The sequence below is a fragment of the Chrysemys picta genome, chromosome 8 (genome assembly GCF_011386835.1).
Source record: "Chrysemys picta bellii isolate R12L10 chromosome 8, ASM1138683v2, whole genome shotgun sequence".
NCBI lineage: Eukaryota > Metazoa > Chordata > Testudines > Emydidae > Chrysemys > Chrysemys picta.
The window spans coordinates 95,651,078-95,672,164 of NC_088798.1; the positions used below are offsets into that span (position 1 = coordinate 95,651,078).

Consider the following 21,087-nt stretch of genomic DNA (forward strand, 5'->3'; position numbering starts at 1 on the left):
GAGTGTAGTCTCTGTTTTGTAGTAAAATACTTATCACCTTTTCCACTCTATTCTTAAAGAAATCTTAGCTCTCCTTAGGGTATGTCTACACTGCGAAGTTGTCCAAAACTTTTGTCTTTCATGGGTACTTCCCTCCCCCCTCCCCCCCCCCGGAAAGACAAAAGTTTTGCCGATGCAAGTGGCAGTGTGAATGTGGCTTTGTTGGTAGGAGCACTCTCCTGCCGACAAAGCTAACGCCGCTTGTGGGGCTGGATGTATTTTGTCGACAAAAGTGTCAACAAAGTACTGACAAAGAGCGTTTACACATGCTGACTTTTAGCAACAAGGCTGTGTGGACACAGCCTTGTTGCTAAAAGCTGCGTGGGGTAGACAAGCCCTCAAAGACTGTTTGAATCCATTGGATTAAGGCTTTGATGTCTTGTTGGTGGGGGCATGGATGCACCTAAAGTAGTAGTTAAAAGTGTGACTCTATTCCTCCTTCTCCCCTGTGTCCCCTTTTGTAGCCTTCAAAAGTCAGTAGGTGTGATCTTCTAGTTGCAAGACGTGCTGGGGGAGGATGTGTTATAATCAAGGCAAATGTATGAATGTCAGTTTGTATATGACCAGACCTGAAGAGCTCTGGGGAGCTCAAAAGCTTGTGTCTTGCAGCAACAGAAGTTGGTCCAATAAAAGGTATTACCTCACCCACAGTGTGTATGTGAGGCATATAACTGCTCAGATGGCTGAGCGAGTGGATACTGGTTTGAAATGGTATATTTCTCGGCCTGTCTTGATCAGTTATCCCTAGTGTTTTGCAAATTTATTGTTATTAATGGTTTTATTTATACTGCCAAAAATTTGCTTGGTACTTCACCTGTGGGGTCCTTGTCCTGACGACCAAACAACCAAAACATAGGAAGAAATCCATTTCCTTCTGGCCAGTGGTTGGTGTCATGAAGTTTCCTCTGGCATCCTCAGCCACAGCATTATGAAACTAATGCTGTCTGTTTGTGCAGTTTAAATGGTATACTGTGCAGCTCACTCAGAGATTCTCTGGCACAATTGACTTAGTTAAAATATTTATAGGACTGTGGAGCTGTTAATGAATTTGATCCCGATCTTCTGATAATTCTTTCGTTCCCCACCAAATCATAGGTTCTTAATACAAATAAGCCTTTAATGTCCCTGTTAAAACTCCAAATAATATCTCAAGGCATAGAAAATCTTCAAAGAGCACATTCGAAGGCTCTGAGTAAAATGCCGATGGCAGCCTCTCATTGGGGCACTAAGTGACTGGGAGGATGTTATTTAACACTGCCAGCCTTTCATTGGGGGAGTCGGTGTATTGCAGAGCTGTAGTAAGTGAATAATTACCATGTTGCAAAGCTTACAAAAAGTATTTTTTCTCATCTAAGAGGAACAGGCTAAAGCCTCAGAATTATTCACAGACTCACTGCAAGCTGATTGGGATGTGAATAAATTGGAGGAAGGGTCTCCATAGCCCCAGGAAGGCCTGGCTTGTCAGAAGTGGGAAAACTTATCTGGACCTCTCCCTGCACAGCCTCTTCCGTATATTTGTGAATGAAAGTAGTAATTCTCCTTAGCTGCTGTTGGTACCAAAGAACAGAAGCATTACAGAAGATGCGGCGGCTTGGATAGTCAAATGGGACTAACGATTTGAGTAAGAGCTGCGGGATCAGGGCCTGATTTCCTTCCGTGTAGGCTACCAATGACACCGTAGCTATTACAGTTTAAATATCTAACTTTACTCTTTTATACTGTCTATTTCCATTTTCCATTGCAGTGAAAACAGGCTAGTCAGTTTCACGTCCGCTCTTCTGCATTAGCTCAATTCTGCATTGTCTGGGTTGCAGACCTGGCAGGGGGCTACTCTGAAATAAAATACGGTTTCCACTGGATTTAAAAACGGCCAAGGAAACATTTTTATTCGTCTTTTTGGCTTCTGTAAAAGCTCTGTTGCCTCCTTACTATTTGTCACCTCTATTAGTTGTCACACCTACAATTTAGACTGTAAACTCTTTGGGGTAGGGGTTGTGTATTTCTTCTGTGAAGCACCTAGACACCTTTGGTCACTGTTCGATCATCTGTGTTCACTTTCAAGCTGATGGGACCCACCTTTATTACTGTTAGAACTGCATTAATGGGTCATTGAGATTACCTGGTAGTGTGGTGAAAGCAGATGTGTTGAAGACTGTACATTTGAAATCTAGCCATCTTAAAAAAGAGATACAAATAGTTTCAGGTACTGTACTAGTCATGGTACTTTGATAATCAGTTTCCTATATTTAAAAAAAAGTCTTCCTCTCCTTTGTTGTTTATATGAAAGATCTATCCAAACAACAAGAGAAACTGACTATACAGGGAAACTGATTCTAGACAAAGAGCTGTGAAGAGCACAAAGTTAGCAAACTGGAAAAAATACAGAAAAATATTCCTTTTTCTCTAATCTCTGTCCTTTATATTAATTTTTGTTGGTACTTCTCTCTCTCACACACACACTAAATATATTTCAGCTGAAGTGTGATTTTTTTATTTTTTATTTTTTTTAAACTGGTGGTTGAGTTACCTTTCCAATCAAAGCCACTGGAGGCTTGCCATAGAAAAATCGAACAAATCACCAGCCCTTGCCATACTGTTAATGCCTCCTAGGTAGCTGCAGCAGTGGGACTATGGTAGGATAACAGTAATGCAATGTTTCAGAGTGGTAGCCGTGTTAGTCTGTATCAGCAATGCAATGGTTGTTTTCTTTCCTAGTAGATTCAGCTGACTTCTGCTTTGCCTACAGTGGCAACGGGATCTTGGATTTGGATCAGATTATGTCACCATTGAGAAAAATAAAAAGAGAAAAACAACAACATCACAACAATACTGGACACATTTTTGCCATTGACTGTATTTTTAACCTCACCATCAGTTTAGAGATTCGGTGTTTTAACAGGGCATGTGCAATGCACCTCCTTTCTTGACACATACTGTCCTGCAACTAAACATTACAAAGAGAAGCAAAAGAAAAGCCGTTGGGGATTTGGCTTTTCTCCTTCCCTTTCCTGAGCATGATTTAGTTTTTGATTTAGCTTGGCCTTGCTAGAGCCTGCTTTAAAATCAGTCCTAGTGATGCCAGCTGTTGCCTAGGAACATGTCTCAAGTCTTTTGGGGGCATTCTTATTCTAATCATAGCTCTCAGGCAGCCTTGTTTATTTCCTTTCCAGACAGTGGTGATTATGGAAAGCATCTTAAACTTCTGGTGTATGTTTTTGGTTAGGCTTGGTTGACCCCCCCCCCCCCCCCCCCACGTGGCCATAACAGTCCATTTTCTGTGGAAGCAATATGCTTTCCTGCCACATTGTCTCTGCATCAGAGTGACTCTACCTGATAATATCTTGCCCTGTGTGACCAAGTCGGGGGAGGATTCTCTCTAAGGGATGTGGATAGGGGGAAAGGGAAGCCAGCTTTGAGAGGCTGGAGTGAATGTGGGTGGAAGCCTCAAGGAGTTCTTTAGCTGTCCAGATGGTGCTTTTGCTAGTCCCTGTCACAGTGTGTTCCTTGTAAGAAGCAAGAGGAAAAGAGAGAGAGCAAACACTAGGACAAAACGTAAACAGCAATTTGAGGAAGGCGCAGAAAGGGGGCAGGGGAGAGGAAATGTGTAATTTTTCTTTAAAAATTTTTGTGCATTAATTTTGTGCTTATGAAAATGGACCAAGAACAACTGGCCAAGCACAGTGCAGGCAGATGGTGGGCAAGCTCCGGACTATCAATATATCCCATGCCTGGGAACAGCGGCCCCTGCCTGCCAATGCATTTCAGGCTTGAGGTGCCTGTCTAGGGCTACCCTACAGAGTTAGGTTGACGTAAGGGTCTACCTACAACATTGCTCCCGCCGATGTAAGTCGCCCACTACACCGACCTAATAACTCCACCTCCACGAGAGGCATAGCGCTTAGGTTGACATAATTAGGGTGACACAGTAGCTGTGTAGACACTGCGTTACTTACATCGCCTGTTGGCTGTCAGCTCTGTGCGGGGCTCACAGCTGGAGACCCACTGCTCTTCGGCTGATGTCGTGGGGTATACACTTACAGAGTTTTATATATAATATATAAAAAATAGAGAGACCTATCTCATAGATCTGGAGGGGACCTCGAAAGGTCATCGAGTCCAGTCCCCTGCCTTCACTAGGCAAGACCAAGTACTGATTTTGCCCCAGATCCCTAAGTGGCCCCCTCAAGGATTGAACTCACAACCCTGGGTTTAGCAGGCCAATGCTCAAACCACTGAGCTATCCCTCCACCTAACTCCATAGTGTAGACGAGGCCTTGACAGGCAGCTCAGGCCTGAAATGCATTGGCAGGCAGGGGGTTCTCAGGTATGGGATGTATTCCCGCTAGACCGTCTTTGGGCCAAGACTACAAATCATGCCGAAATGTGATGGGAGGGTTGAGACCTCTCCTTACTCCTGCTGTTAGGAGTTGAACCAGTGTCTTCTGGAGTGAGAGCTGAGTATGCTAATGTACTGCAGCACCCAGCTCCGTGACATGGCTAGAAATGAAGTGACATGGAAAGAGATGGGGAGTCCTTGTGGCCCCTTAGATACTAACAAATTTATTTGGGCATAAGCTTTCGTGGGCTAGAACCCACTTCATCAGATGCATGGAGTGAAAAATACAGGAGCAGTTATAAATACATGAAAGGACGGGAGTTGCCTTACCAAGTGTGAGGTCAGACTAACAAGACAATTCAAGTAACAGCAGGATACCAAGGGAGGAAAAATAACTTTTGAAGTGGTAATGAGAGTGGCCCATCTCACACCTTCTTGTCTATTGTCTGAAATGGGCCACTCTCATTACCACTTCAAAAGTTATTTTTCCTCCCTTGGTATCCTGCTGTTACTTGAATTGTCTTGTTAGACTGACCTCACACTTGGTAAAACACCCCCATCCTTTCATGTATTTATACCTGCTCCTCTATTTTCCACTCCATGCATCTGATGAAGTGGGTTCTAGCCCACGAAAGCTTATGCCCAAATAAATATGTTAGTCTCTAAGGTGCCACAAGGACTCCTTGTTTTTTTTGCTGATACAGACTAACTCGGCTACCCCTCTGAAACCTGTCACCATGGAAAGAGATGCAAAGTAAGAACTGTAAAATAAGCCAAAGGCCTGAAAGATTAGACTAGTATAATCTCTGACTAGCCTGGCCAATTAGTGGAGGAAAGAAGGGGAAGTTCAACACCTGCGTACAATGTGTTTATAGGCCAAGTGACCATGGCTTAGAGCAGGGGTCGGCAACGTTTGGCACGCGGCTCGCCAGGGTAAGCACCCTAGCGGGCCGGGCCATTTTATTTACCTGCTGACTTGACAGGTTCGGCCGATTGCGGCCCCCCACTCGCCGCGGTTCGCTGTCCCGGGCCAATGGGGGCGGCGGGAAGCGGCGCGGGCGAGGGATGTGCTGGCCGCGGCTTCCTGCCGCCCCCATTGGCCCGGGATGGCGAACCGCGGCCAGTGGGGGCTGCAATCGGCCGAACCTGCCACGTCAGCAGGTAAATAAACTGGCCCGACCCGCTAGGGTGCTTACCCTGGTGAGCCGCGTGCCAAATGTTGCCGACCCCTGGCTTAGAGAGAACATGATTTATTTCTGAATGCAGGTCCTGGTTTAGTTGATAAACAATGGGAAATGGTGTCTAAGCACTTGACCACATTTGAGTCTGAATAGACACCATCTCTCTCGAAGGGGATTTTTTTGGTGATGGCTTCTTCCTCGTTGTTTGGTGAGAACAATCAATACTGATAGATTAAACAGGAATTGATTGCAGGAGAACAAACGATTATGGTCAGATTGTCTTTCTGCTCCAGGGAGAGCATTTTGATAATTTTCGTCTGAAAGACAGTAACAAAAACAGATCAACACCCACAGAAAAGAAGGTTCAGTGTCTTATTTCAAATGTGGTAGCTGCCCTCAGCCATTCAAAAGTTCCTCTTGTAATTAAAAGTCTTTTTTAAATAAAGAAAATATTTATTTATTCTTCCCAAGGCAGGACTGAAGACAACTTTGACTTGAGGTGAAATTAAACAAGTTAATCTTTTGTTTAGGAATCTTGCTCTCACAGAGAGAATGAATTTCAAGTTACTGCTTTTAGAACTTTCCCCTCCCTCATGGGAATATATTTTAAAACATGACAGCCTATTAACTTTATTCTAAGTGCATGGCTTCTGTCGTCTGGCTATGTTACACACTGGAACATCAGGGCAGAGTAGTGGGGGATGGGAACAGGAGCAGAAAAACCTGATCAGAAAAACTTTTCCGCCCTGTGCTTGTAATTTAAAAAATAAATGCTGCATTTAAATACACTTCTACCCCAATATAACACTGTCCTCGGGAGCCAAAAAATCTTACCGCGTTATAGGTGAAACTGTGTTATATTGAACTTGCTTTGATCCGCCGGAACGCGTAGCCCCCCACCCTCCTCCCGTAGCACTGCTTTACCACGTTATATCGGGTCGCGTTATATCGGGGTAGAGGTGTATGTCACAACAGCAAATGTGTAATTCCACAAAGGAAATGTTAGGATGAAACTGAATAAGCAGTACCCTAAAATAACATTTCTGGACATTTGCTTCTCCATTAGGTCTAACTGCTTTTAGAGGCAACTTGAAAATGAAAAGAAAAACCAGTTTGTAAATTCAGTGGTCTGCTCAGTTGGTTTTGGTAGTATTATTTGGCTGTGTGGAGACAAGGTGAAAGTTGATTGTAAATCTAAACATATATATATACAAAATAAACACTTTGCAACAGTTCTATTCTGAATCACTTGAACTAAGGATACTGGATGCAATTTCCCATGTCCATTGATTCTAGTGGAATCAATGTCCCATAGATTTTTAAGGCCAGAAGGCACCATTAGATCATCTAGACTGACCTCCTGTGTAACACAGGGCACAGAACTGCACCCCCTTACTCCTGTATTGAGCCCAATAACTATTCTGCTTATCCCAGGGCTGAGTTCAGCCCTTTTATGTACTTTCCTAACTAGTAACAGTGGTTCTGGATTTTCAATTGAGACAATTTTCTTTTTTCCTTTTTCTGTATGCAGTGGCAGGCAGTGTCTGTGCTAAGTCTCTGTGTCCTTGTTATGCATTCCATTGGATGCCTTTGGCAGGCAGAGAGGTAAACTTTGCAAGGTGAATAGAACTGCAAGCATGTTTGTCAATTTCTGGGACTGATAGGCTTAAGCTACTAGGAAAGATAATAATCCTGTAGAGTCCCTGGGCCAAATTCAGCCCCCGTGAAAACAAATGCTAGTTTATTGAAGCCTGGAGCTGATTGGTTATGCCATCAGGAGTTTGGCCTGTGTCTTCTGCTGGGCTGATGACTTTCTTGCTTGTGTGTATTTACTCAGACCCCCCGGGCACAGTAGAGTAAAATCCACAAAGAGTAGAATGTGCATCCCTGCTGGAGCAGACTGGAGGCTTCATGCCTTTCTGTCTGTCTGTGATTTATTGAGAGAGACATTTTATGACTCTGAGTTATTTCCTCCTGTGTCGATCCTATTTATTTATTTCTAAACAAACCTTCCAGTGAAAGTGACCAGCTTCTTCTTCCACTTGGGGAGGAAGGAGACAGATGGGATTGTAAGGTGTATGCATGGGGGGATGGTGGGAGAGACAGGAACAGCTGAAGAAGAAGAGGAACTGGTGTGGTCACAGATGGTGAGGTGAGAGGGTTCATTTGCCTCCCCTTGTAACACGTACCCCTGGAAGTGTGATTGAACAAAGCTGCTTACGGCAAAGCCAAAGGAAAAAGATCAAGGGCTGTGAAGGCGCTCCAGACTAGCTCTGACATAATTCAGTGCAGGAACCTCTCAGAACATAAAAGGGGGAGGGAAGTGATCGAAAAACATGGGAAGATGGTTTTTTCCTGCTTTATTCTCCACAAGCTGGACGCAGCTGAATCTTGCCCTGACTTTTTCTTCCAGAGTGGCTCAGCAGTTTAGTGTGCTGTCTCTTTAAGATAATTCCCTGTTAAGATTAGATTTTTTTTTCTACTGATGCTTGGCTATAATTACTAGTATGTCTGGAATGTGGATATCAAAACATAATAAACCTCTGTGCGGGTAGAGTTAGGATTACCTCAGTGACTCGGAAACACGCGCTGCCTCGAGTACGATGGTAACGTTTCTTGTGATTTTTATTCCTTAGCCCTTGTGCTATTGACTCTCTTTTAATGCGCTCTGGCTAAATTGACTCTGTTTGCTTTAACAGAATGAAGAGAAGCGGAATCTTTCCCTGGGGGGCCATGTTGGATTTGATAGTCTCCCAGATCAGCTTGTCAGCAAATCTGTCACACAAGGATTCAGCTTCAACATCCTCTGTGTGGGTAAGCAGAGTTTACCATAGACTAGGGAAATTCTTAGTAGTAGTAATACAATAAATAATAATCTAGTAGCACATCAGATCCATGGATGTCGGAGCACGTCACAAAGAGAGATAAGTATCATTACTGGAATTTTACATGGAAAATGCAAAGAAGTTAAGGCCAAAATTGTTCAGTTCCCTGCTCTGTCACAAACTCACTGTGTGACCTTGGGCAAACCACATAGGCCTAAATTTTCACAAGTGCTAGCTTATTCTGTAGGCCCAATTTTAGATGCCACTGATCTGCTTTTCATAAGCTCTGAGCACCTTCAGCTGTGTTCAATATCAGTTGGAGTTGTGGGTGTTCTGCCAATGGCCTATCATGCACTAGGCACTCGAAATAAGTGGGCACTTTCGGAAAGATTTGTCCTTAAATGACTTTCCGAAGGTGTAACAACAAGTCTGTAGTAGATCTGGGAATAGTGTAAACCACTGGTAAGTGTGTGTTACGGGTTCCCCTCAAAATAGATCTCCAGCGTTAAAGCTCTCTAGCTGGGGCTGTAATGGACTCTCATCCTCTTCAGTTGTAGTTGTAGCAGCTCTGGAGATCCCTAATTCAGTCCCGAGTGTGTTGGCCAAGGTGGCAGCCATTTCAATAGCACTCAGAAGTCCAGACTGCCGTTAACATAATGTTGTATTTTATTGTTTCATGAGGGAAACCGTGTTCCTCTTCGTAAAGATAGTTGAAGGGTTTTTTTCTGTTGAAATATTCCACATATATAGAGCTGGGCAGGGATTATTATGATTTATTTATAATATTAATAATTTTATTTATTATTAAACTTTTTGGGGCAATAAATGCCAGTTCATCTAACCTGAAACTTTTTGTGGGAAAGGTTTTGATGAATTTTTCAACTCAAAACATATTTTTCAAAAGTTCCAAAAATGTCGACATTTTTTCTAATGAAAAATTCCAGTTTTCCGGTTCAAAGCAACCTTTTGTTTTGAAATTTAAGCTAATTAGATTTTTAAAAGCGGTTGAAATTGAAATGAAATATTTTTTTAAAAATCAAACAAAACGCTTCAATTGGCCAAAACTGGGTTTTTCTTTTTGGGGATTTTTTTGGATTGTTGGTCCACAAAAGTTTTTGATACTTTGACCTTTCAACCAAATGTGGGACAGGAAGATCTTTCAAATTCTCAAAAATGTTCAAAAGATGGAAAAAAAATTTTTTTCCAGCCCATCCCTAAGCATGGGTTGTTTTAGCTGCAGCCAGATCACGATGGGAGGACAAACGGAATTAGCTTCTGTACCTGAGCTGATGTGGGACATATGTAGGGCCCTACCAAATTCATGGCCATGAAAAATGTGTCATGGAAGGTGAAATCTGGTCTCCCCCGGTGAAATCTGGTCTTTTGTGTGCTTTTACCCTATACCATACAGATTTCACGGGGGAGACCGGTGCTTTTCAAACTGGGAGTCCTGATCCAAAAGAGGGTGAGGGGTCACAAGGTTATTTTAGGGGGGTCATGGTATTGCCACCCTTACTTCTGCGCTGCCTTCAGAGCTGGGCGGCTGGCGGCTGTTGGCCAGGCACCCAGCTCTGAAGGCAGCACCCCACCAGCACCAGCACAGAAGTAGGGGTGGCAATACCATACCATGCCACCCTTACTTCTGCACTTCTGCCTTCAGAGCTGGGCAGCTGGAGAGGGGCGGCTGATGACTGAGGGCCCAGCTCTGAAAGCAGCAGCGCAGAAGTAAGGGTGGCAATATCATATTATGCCATTCTTACTTCTGCGCTGCTGCTGGCGGCGGCTCTGCCTTCAGAGCTGGGCTCCCGGCCTGCAGCCACCACGCTCCAGCTACCCAGCTCTGAAGGCAGTGCTGCCGCTAGTAGCAGCGCAGAAATAAGAGTAGCAATACCGCAACCCCCTACAATAACTTGTGGACCCCCCCACACTCCTTTTTGGGTCAGGACCCCTACAATTACAACACCATGACATTTCACATTTAAATATCTGAAATAATGACATTTTTAAAATCCTATGACTGTGAAATTGAACAAAATGGACCATGAATTTGGTAGGGCCTTAGACGTATGGATTTGAGGATGGGGAAATGAAGTGGCTGATAGGCTTAAGAATCACTATCACTACAGCTAGAAATAGTAATTCTTTATAGCTGAGCTGGGTCCAGATTGGAACTTTCACAGAATTTGGGGGTGGGTGAATCCAGAGTTTTGAATTGGGTCCATTTCTGTCCCCAAAGAAAGATGGAATTTCCTGTTTGCCTTCAGCATAAAACAGTTATCTCTAAGCATGCTGGCCGGTTGCTAGAGAACAGATCTTACAATAATCTCATTATAATTTTACTTTTTCCCTTTCAATTTGTGCATGATTCTAGTAGCTGATGCCACACAGACTGCTTGAAGCCAGTCCTTTCTGGTGATGCCTGGGGGTGCTGGCTTGCAGATGATTTTTTTGTTTGTTTGCTTGGCATGCTTTTATTTTAGGCTTAAAGTACTGCAACCTGCAATAACAGTTGAAATGCTTTTGGGGGCAGAGACTTCTTCCCAGCACTGGCTCTGGACCAGTGATCAAGGCAGGGGAAGTGATATTTTCAATATCTGAAATGTGTTCCAAGATCTCTTCCTGCCCAGACTGGATACAGCTTTACATAGAGTGGGCAGTGGAATACTTCCTTTATTCTGATCCTGACCCCTTTAGGAACTCCCTAGCTACACTTTTTTTTTTTCTTTCATACCCAAACCCCAAGTAAACAGCATTGCTTGTACCCAGAGTTTAACATCAAGCAAGGATGTTACCCTGGGCTTTGTAATGTCATTCTTCAAATGCAGTGTGCCAGCAGCAGAAGACCGTGCATTTGTAATCGCCACATTTATTTTTTGAGGGGGGAAGAGGTCAGACTAGATGATTCAGTGGCCTCTTCTGGCCTTTAAATCTATGAAACAGTGGGAGAGATCATCAAATTTCCTATAGTTCCCTGGCAAAGAGAGAAGAACCCAATTACAGCTGTTGACTGCTATTACAAATTCTTCCTCCCAGTCCTGACCCAGCCTGGACAGGAGAATGCTGGGAGAAAGTCAATGCTTCCTGACAGACTTTGGATAGGTCAGCCCTGAGCTTTCCAAATGACTTCCCTGCCGGATGGGTTTGGATCATCAGTTGGTTTTTGTCTCCTTCACATGGCATTTAGTCATTGTTGGGGGATCCAGTATTTGGCTCTCCACCATTCTATCTACAGTACAAATATTCCACGCAGAATTTGTTCTCCAAGGTGGGAACAGAAGGGTTCCAGAACCTGCTAGGTCTAAAATAAAAACCTTGTATCAGTCTTAGGTGCCTCTGTAGTCTAGCAGCTTGCCAGTTATCCCATTCTCCCATAACCACGTCCGTTCAACTCAGCTGATCGGTGCACCTTAGACTTTCTTTATCAGTTCCAAAAGACGATGGCCAGGAAGGGGCATGCCTAGTAAAGTTAAAATGGTGGCCCGTCAATGCTGAAAATGTAGCACTAAGGTTTATCCATTCTGTCTTGTACAGTTTGCCTTGGTGTGTGGGCAGTGCATGTGATCATTATTCATCTGGGGAAGCTGGCCTGGGAGAGACCCTCAACTTTCCTTTATTAATTTTCTTAGTTTTATAGTCTTCTTCCCACTGAGCCTGCCTCTGGTGTCCCCATTTGACTTCACATTCCATCCCTCTGCTTATCTAAATTATTCAACTTGGCAGAGATTTCTTCTAGCTCTTCCTGCACAGATGATGCATTAGGAGAGGGGGATGATGCTAAACCAACGGATCCCTGCTGCCTTGCTCCTGGGCAACGCTCAGCCAAGACTGTACAGCAATATGGCACTTGGTATGTGGCCTGCAAGACCAAAATATGTGACATTGGTTTAACTGCCCCCATCCCCAGCCCCAAACAAATGTCTGTTAGTCTTGCTTTACCTTTGTCACAAACCATGCTAACGTGGTTTGGAGCGTGTGAATAAGGGCAACAACGCAATGTTGGGGGAGGGGAAAATGACTACGTAAGCTCTGTACATCAAGAGATCTATAGGAGGAAACCATCTCTACAGCTTAGGCGTTCCACCCTCTCTGGATTCTATCACCAGATCTCCCCAGCCAGCTGAGGCTTTTGTTAACTCATATTTCAAAACATTCCAGCCCCTCTTTGCATTTGGGCAGCTCATCTCTCCTTCAGAAGTTTGCCTGGGTGGCTTCAGATCGGCACCTGAGGCAACTTTTCTTTTGCTTATCTCCTTGTGATTCCAACTTGGCTGGTTCTGCTTGATGTGTGGCCTCGCAGCCACTCTCGCGCCATGCAGCACCATTTCCTGCTCTCTGTAACGTGCAGCCTGGGAATATTTTGGAAGATTTATTTATACCAAGCCAGATCTAAGGAGTGTTTTAAGCCTTTTGAATGGGATTTGCATTGGATTCTCAATAAATAAAACACCCAAGCAGTGTTTCCCTTTTTCCTTGTTTCAATGCTGCATGCATTTGCCTGCTGATCAGCACGTACTGATACCCTGTGCGTCAGAGTGGGGCGTTTTCCAGCATGTCGTGCTCAAACCCACACTTTTGTTCATCACACCCCTAATGAAGAACTCATGGTGCCTCTGATCTTCACCCTCGAGATGGCTCGATGGGGGGCAGCAGCTAGGAAAGCAGAGCAGGCAGAGGGGCCATGATATGCAGTCTGATATGCAGTCTGGCTGGGCAAAGGCAGACCTGCAGCCATAGACCAGCCATGCACAACAGAGGAACAGATGTGTTTGCTGACAGGTTAAGCTGACTTAGCAGGTCCACTTCTGTGAAGGGAAGGGGGCTAAGGGTTTCTGTGCAGTGGGAGCTCTACAAACCTTTGACCCTTATTAATGGCACATTGGGGATGAAAGGATTAAGAGTATAGTTGAGGAACAAGTCGTTTTAAAGCCTCTGGGCATTTGTTAGGTTGATCTGGCTTTGATTGGAGACTTAAAGAAAGGGTTTGTAGAGTGGTTGCATAGTAAGAGTTCTTAATACTTAGCTAGCAGCATTTACTACTGTAAAATGACCAGAAACCATCTCTAGTATTAACAGGCCTGGTTTCCATACTTAGGGCATGTCTGCACTTGAGCTTCAGGTGTAAATTTCAGCTCTGGTAGCCATACACATACTAGCTTTGATCGAGCTAGTGTGCTAAAAATAGAACTGTAGCTTCTGAGGCAGGAGGGGCTAGTGGCCTAAGTAAGTACCTAGGGTCCCAGGCAGGGTTGTCCTCGGGGCGTCTGGCCTGTCCTGCCATTTGTGCCGCCACGGCTACGCTTCTATTTTTAGCATGTTAGCTGGATGAAAGCTAGCACGTGTATGTCTACCTGAGTTGGAAACTACACCTCCAAGATGTACCCATAGAAGCCTGAGCTCCAGGGCGCCTTCTGTGCACACGCTCACTGCATGCACATGTAGGTCAGGGAGTTAGGCATGCACTTGCAAGACAGTCGCTTAGCTGATTGTGCGCGCTCACAAACTCTCCATTCCCACAGGCACGCTCAGGAAGTGCTGATTGACAAACAGGCAGCACAGGACTAAATAAAAAGCAACTGAGGTTGCTCTGACCACCCCGGATTCTCAATCCTGGCCTCTTCCTCCCACATTCTGGGCCAGATTCACCACTTGGGACTCACGTGCTGTTACTCCAAGGAGGGATTTTGCCCTGTCTGCTAAAAAAAATTACATATTCCTCTGTTTCATAAATGGTCAAAATCTGAAATCCTGGGAGGGTGGAAATAGTCTTTTGTCTCACAGAGGGAGAACACGCTTGCCCCGCTTGTGCAAATCCCCAAAGAGAGACAAGTGACAAGGCCAAACAAAGGAAGCCGAAAGCCAAATACATTGGGCAGTGCTAAAACACACACGAAAAACCTCACTATGAGAAAAAGAGAATCTGAAGACTTAAGCAGACATTTCATGTAGTTCTGCCACAGATCCACGGAACGTAGATCACACTGCACTGACTTGCATTGTTAACTGTTTTAAGTACCTGGAGCTATTGCTTTGTGAGTACATTGTAAAAGGTGTGAAAAAATTGAGCCAAGTACAATGTAATTCGTGAATAGAAGCATTTGAGTTGAAGAATCAATCAGAACTGAATGTCCTGTAAGTTGTTGTATTCTTCCTAACTTTCATCATTTTAGCCTCTAAATCTGGGTTGGAGACAGCAGAGGGTTCTGGTTACGTTTGCGTTAATTTTGTTTGCATGTGCTGTGAGATCTTCAGATGAAAAGTGATACAGAAGCAACGTGCTAAATAAGATTAAGAATCGGAGGCCTTTGGGAATAGGGCAGTAGGAACATCACAATGATTATACCTCTCTGAACTTGGGGGAGTTGCAGTAACCTCTCACAGTTTAATTTTTGTTCTGCTCTGTAATTAATTTACTCTGAAGTCCCTTTACGAATTCCACTCTGCAATGAATGGTGACCCTTCCTTCCTAGGTGAAACAGGCATCGGGAAATCCACACTAATGAACACACTTTTCAATACCACCTTTGAGACGGAGGAGGCCAGTCACTACGAGAATGCAGTTCGCTTACGACCGCGTACCTATGACCTGCAGGAGAGCAACGTGCACCTGAAACTGACAATCGTGGATGCAGTGGGGTTTGGAGACCAGATAAATAAAGATGAAAGGCAGGTCACATGCCATCTAGTCGCCATTTCTGCACCAGCCTCTAGTGTTCTAACATATGTCATTCTCCCTGCAATGTTACAGCCAGAGCCTCTGTTCCTGGGCACCCAATTTTCCCATTTGGATTATGAGGTGTCTTGATTATGGCCGCATTAGACTGAAGAGGGCAGGGATGAGCCGCTGTAATAAGTATGGGAGAATGCTAGAGGGAGTTTGGCTAAGGAGAGAGGGTGAGGTTAGTGAGGCAGTGAAAACTGTAACGTGTTGTGAGTTGTCTTAAAGAATCCAGTGTAATCCTGCTGACTTGTTTGCTTAATTCAGTGAAAGACACACCAACCGTTTCTTAGGAGACCTGCTGAGGAGCGGTTCTTTCCTCCAGGCTTGTTGAAGAAGCTGTTAACCTCTTCTTCTTTCGTAGCGTTGGGCCAGGTTCTGCCACCCTTACTCAGGCCGAGTCCTTTTATTAGTGATGGTGAGGGGTTTGTTGTGTTATCACTCCATCCATCCAAAATGTATTACTCAGGGGCGCTCACTCACATCATGAGTCAGAAAGATACTGGATTAGTGGGGAACCTACAGAACTGTGTCTTAAACCAAAGATCTATTTAACTCACTCAAAAACTCACCGAGCCAAATCCTGAGGGATGCTGACCACCTGCAGCTCCTTTTGAAGTCAATGGGAATTGCAGATGCTCAGCACATCTCAGGTTTCATCCCATTGTCTTTAGCAGGGACTAATAGTCTCTTCCCTTTCAGATGGCTTGGTTAGCTAACCCGTAAACTCTTACAAATCTAATTAAAAAACCCAACCAACTGTGGAATAGTTGGAATTGTCCATGATGACAATGATCAGTTTGTGATATTGGTTCCTCCCACCCACTCCCATTTAACTGCTCATCCACCTTGTTTGGATCAAGTGACCTTTGCAGGAGGTCAGACTAGATGATCATGATGGTCCCTTCTGGCCTTAAAGTCTATGAGTCTAAGTCCCTGTAAGACGTCTTGCAATAATTTCAATTGGCCTCCTTTCAAAGTAGTTATAATCTGCCATGGCTATCCAGTGGTAAAGGCTGTTCAGGGTTCCTCGATTCTCCTCTTTGTATTGCTATGCTACTACATCGAGATACTTTACACCTGAAATCTGGTCAAAGCTTGATGTATGGAAGTTGTCTGCTTTCCATATTTCAGTTCCACCAGCATTAATCCCTTTTGTGCTGCAACAGAGTCTCTGAAAATACCATACGCCTTTTGATTAGAAGTTGCTCGTGTGAATGTAACATTCTGCATGTTACCAGTGAAGGGCTAAAAATTTTTATGCTTCTTTGTAAATGGTTTTAAAATAATGGGTCTGAGAGAATGCATGATAACTTTAAACTGTCAACTGCATTTAAACTTCAGCATTCTTGTTGCTAATAGCATCTGTTTTTAGTTACAGGCCAGTAGTTGATTACATTGACACGCAGTTTGAAAACTACTTGCAAGAAGAGCTGAAAATCCGTCGTTCTCTCTTTAATTATCATGACACAAGAATCCATGTCTGCCTTTACTTCATCACTCCAACTGGGCACTCGCTCAAATCCTTAGATCTGGTAACGATGAAGAAGCTGGATAGCAAGGTAAGGCGTTTAAGGCAAGCATCCACTCTTCAATGTATGCTTTCAGTTAGATGTAAAGCAATATTAATGCATAACATCTTCCATACATGGGTCTCAAACCACTTCTCAGACATCAACTGATGAATTCTCATAACAGCTCTGTGAGCTAGGTTGGTTAAAGCACAGATCTGCCTGATCAGTGACTTCATATAGATGGTTTCATGGGGTTCTGTGTTCATTTCTTCTCAGTAGCTTCCATATAAAATTTGCTCCTTTTGCAAAAAAAAACTAGACATTTGTTTGAAAATGTCTCTTTCAAGTTTTTCTGCAGCACCCATCACTGTAATAACTTTGCTTGGGATCTGAAAGTCAAGCTGGGCTGTTTCTGGCTCATCATCTCTTGTGAAAACAAGGGAGTCTTCAGCTGAAACTTATAATAATAATATATGGAGAGATACCCATCTCCTAAAACTGGAAGGGACCCTGAAAGGTTATTGAGTCCAGCCCCCTGCCTTCACTAGCAGGGACCAAGTATGATTTTTGCCCCAGGCTCCTAAGTGGCCCCCTCAAGGACTGAACTCACAACCCTGGGTTTAGCAGGCCAATGCTCAACCCACTGAGCTATCCCTCCCCCAGTTAACTATTGTTGTTTTTGGGGGAAGGGGAGGAGAGAGGAGGTTTGCTGATAGGCAAGCCAGGATAGGCTCCAGCTCGCTGTCCCACAGCTGTGTTGTAGGAACTGCAGTGCTACCTGTATTGTCCTGTCAGTAGTGATAACGGGCAAAAAGCAGTAAAAATTGAGACTTCTTCCTAAGGGTAACAGATTTTGCCTTTGGATATACAGATGGAGCAATTGTTGAGGAAAAATGTTTTTACGTATGGACTTGACTTACCACAGCTGCACTTTAGAATTGTCCCTATATTCACATTGGAAAAGTAAGTCAAAGAGGATAAGTGACTTGCTCTAGATCAAACAACAAATCAGGGGCAGGAACAGAACCTACGTGTCTCAGTGGTCTAATTCCTGTATCATATTGCCTTTTCAAAGTATGGTAAGGTCAATAACCTAGCAAGGTCATAGGAATCCAAAAAAGTAGGTCTGTTTATAGTCTAGCTAGTGGTTACATCTATATTTCGTTACATAGGTCCTCAAGCAGTCACTCCCTTAGGTGGCAACTGGTCATGTGATTCGTTACATGACATTCATGCAGCTTAAAGTTATTTAAGGCTTCTTGACACGCTTTCCACTTGGTCAGCATGCTGTGAGAAAGTTGGAAGCAGGCTCGAAAGGTCATTGATGTCTTATTCAGCTTGCTTTTTTAATAAAAAGTGATTTCCTTGTCTTGAAGAATATTTAACACTTAGGATGCCAATCCCTTTTCTCAATCACCAGCTAAATGTCTATAGCTACCTGTATGCAGTGTAGTTGTAGTGTTGGTCCCAGGATATTAGAGAGACAAGGTGGGTGAGGTAATATCTTTTATTGGACCTTCAGAACACAACTGATTTCCTCCATAAACTCCGCTACATTAACAACCTCCCTCAGAACACCATCCTTGCCACCATGGATGTCACTTCCCTAAACACTAACATCCCTCACAATAGCTGCTTGCCTCAAATATCTACAAGACAATAGACAACCCTCAGAGATCCACCCCAAACACATTGTCAAACTCATCCATTTCATCCTCACCCACAATAGCAACAAATGCTTTATCTGAATCATGGCAACAGCCGTGGGTACGAGGATGATTCCCCAATATGCCAACCTCTTCATGGGCCACCTTGAAGAAGAATTTCTGGACAAATGCACCATGAAACCAATGATATATCTGAGATCCACTGATGATATTTTCGTCATCTGGACAGACGATTTAAACACTCTCATAGATTTCCACCAGAACTTCAACAATCTACACCCCTCCATTAAACTCTCTCTGGAACACTCCCACACAATCATCAACTTCCTGGACACCGTAATCAGCTCTAATAATGGAATCCAACAGACAAACTTATACAAGAAACCCACAGATCACCGCACATACCTTCATAGATCCAGTAACCACCCCAAACACACGAAGAAATCTGTTATTTAAAGCCAAACACTCAGATACTACAGAATATGATCCAAGGAGAAAGTCCGGGATATACACCTTCACGCACTTAAAACTGCCTTCACCAACGAGGGACACTTCACTAGAGAAGTAGTTCACATCCTGAAACGGGCCACTCAAATACCCTGAGACAACCTGCTTCAATACAGAAATAACGCCCCCTCTGACAGCACACCCCTCCCCTGTCACCCCACAGTGGAATCTACGTGGTGTATCATCAAACTACAACCCATACTTGCTGGGGACCTCGTCCTGAAAGAAATCTTTCCTGAACCCCCACTTCCGGTCTTCAGATACCCCCCCCCCAACCTTTCCAAAGCATCATCAGAAGCAAGTTCCCCACAGACCAAGACTCATCAACTCAAAGCTGCACCAGACTGTGCCAGAACAACAGATACAAAACCTGCAGACATATCTCTGCTGCTACAATGATCAACACCCCCACACAACACACCTTATAAGATCCATGGGTCTGACAGACTTATCACAACATGTGGCATACCTCATCCAATGCGCTAACTGCCCCAGTAACAACTATGTGGGTGAAACCAGACAGTCACTACGCTCTCAAATATACTCACATAGGAAAATGATAAAAGACACACAAAAAAACCACCCTTGCACCTGTGGGTGAACAACTTTTCACAAAGCAATCACTCTAAGTCCTACCAGTCCTCATCCTCAAAGGAAACCTGCACAACACTTTCAAAAGATGAGCCCAGGAGCTTAAATTCATAATTGTGCTAGACACTAAAAATCATCGACTGAATAGATAAACACTGGATGCATGGCTTATTACAACAATCTGTAACCCACTAACCCCTCTTTTTTGTCCTATGACTGCAGAGGTCACTTTACCTTGAATGGGGCCCTCCCTGGCCCAGACACTGACCCCTCCCCCCCCCCCCAGAGGCCAGCCATGCAGGGCAGGTGCAAGGATATTTTGCGCCCTAGGCGCAACTTCCACCTTGCGCCCCCCCTGGCCCCACCCCCAGCCCTGCCCAACTCCGCCCCCTCCCTGCCCCTTTGGATCCCTCCCCAAATCCCCGCCCTGGCCCCGCCTCTTCCCCAAGCGCGCGCGTTCCTCCTCCTCCCCCTGGCCCCTCAAGGCCCCGCCCCTGCCCTGACTCCGCCCCTCCCTGCCCCCATTGGAACCCTCCCCAAATCCCTGCCCTGGCCCCACCTCTTCCCCAAGTGCGCGCGTTCCTCCTCCCCCCTTCCTCCCAGGCTTGCCGTGTGAATCAGCTATTTCGCGGTGCAAGTGCTGGGAGGGAGGGGGAAGAAGCAGGATGCAGCGTCCCGCTCAGGGGAGGAGGCGAAGGTGAGCTGGGTCAGGGAGCTACCAGAGTCCGCGCTGCTTTTTGGCGCCCCCAAATCTTGGCTCCCTAGGCAGCCGCCTAGTTTGCCTAATAGTTACACTGGCCCTGCAGCCATGGCACCCTCCACCCCCAGACACTCGCACCCCCCAGAGGCAGCTGCAGGGACCCCCCCCGCCAGGGATCCAGAGGGAGAAACAGCCTGATGCCATGTCCCGGGCTTGCACAGAGTTTCCTACGTGCGCTGCCTCCTTCCTTCAGGGTGTGCTGAGAACTGCAGCTGCTGGGAACGCCCCCATTGTCTTCTGTTTGCGAGCTGGGCTCTGCTGGGTCCAGAGGCCCCTAGTGGCAGCCAACATCTCTGCAGCCCATTTCAGTGGGGGGGGGTGAAAGGAAATTCTGTGCGCACAACATTAATTTCTGCAAAATTTTGCATTGCGCAGGAGTAAACTAGAGCATGGACTCTGCAGTAACCAGGGTCCCTCTGAATCACTTTTAAGGTCCACTCTCCAACCCAACCTCTGTCCAAAGGTGGCTGTGATGCACTTTCCTGGATGGCAGACATTTACTGGCAGACATTTACTGGAAAGAAGATTGAAGATGTCTGTGTCCCACGCTAGCCCCAGCAGCTGGCTCCATTTTATTTGGCACCGCTTACTGGCTTCCACCTTGTGATTGCCTTGCTTGTAACTGTAGGTGCTGGAATGAGGGGTACTGGGGGTGCTGCTGTACCCGCTGGCTTGAAGTGGTTTCCATCATATATAGGGTTTACAGTTCGGTTCAATGGCTCTCAGCACCCCCACTATACAAATTGTTCCAGCACCCCGGAGTTGCTGTTACATTAATATCACAGGGCATCTGAAAACTTTCCTCTAATAAACTCTGCCTCCTGGTGTGATGCCAGCATTACGTGTTCTCTAAAGTATGTTTGCAAGAATGCCCATGTGTGATTTCCCTGGCGTTCTTTGTGGTGGTGGTGATGGTCCCACCACGCTTTTATATTCCTTTCCTCGTGCATTT

The 21,087-nt window shown here is 45.0% G+C and overlaps 1 protein-coding gene across 4 annotated transcripts in view; it reads left to right on the forward strand.

Annotated features, from left to right (window-relative positions):
• The window catches only part of SEPTIN8 (septin 8), a 63,146-nt gene that overhangs the window by 22,803 nt on the left and 19,256 nt on the right, over nucleotides 1-21,087 (forward strand). The window contains exons 1-4 of one of the 4 annotated variants that reach the window (XM_065555924.1): nucleotides 7,401-7,708; nucleotides 8,256-8,370; nucleotides 14,849-15,044; nucleotides 16,478-16,658. In XM_065555924.1, the coding sequence (XP_065411996.1) occupies nucleotides 14,878-15,044; nucleotides 16,478-16,658 (348 nt within the window). In that variant the 5' untranslated portion in view covers nucleotides 7,401-7,708; nucleotides 8,256-8,370; nucleotides 14,849-14,877. Of the gene's footprint in view, nucleotides 1-7,400; nucleotides 7,709-8,255; nucleotides 8,371-14,848; nucleotides 15,045-16,471; nucleotides 16,659-21,087 lie in introns of those variants that run through there. The other 3 variants (XM_065555923.1, XM_008171216.4, XM_065555922.1) reach the window with 3 other exon arrangements.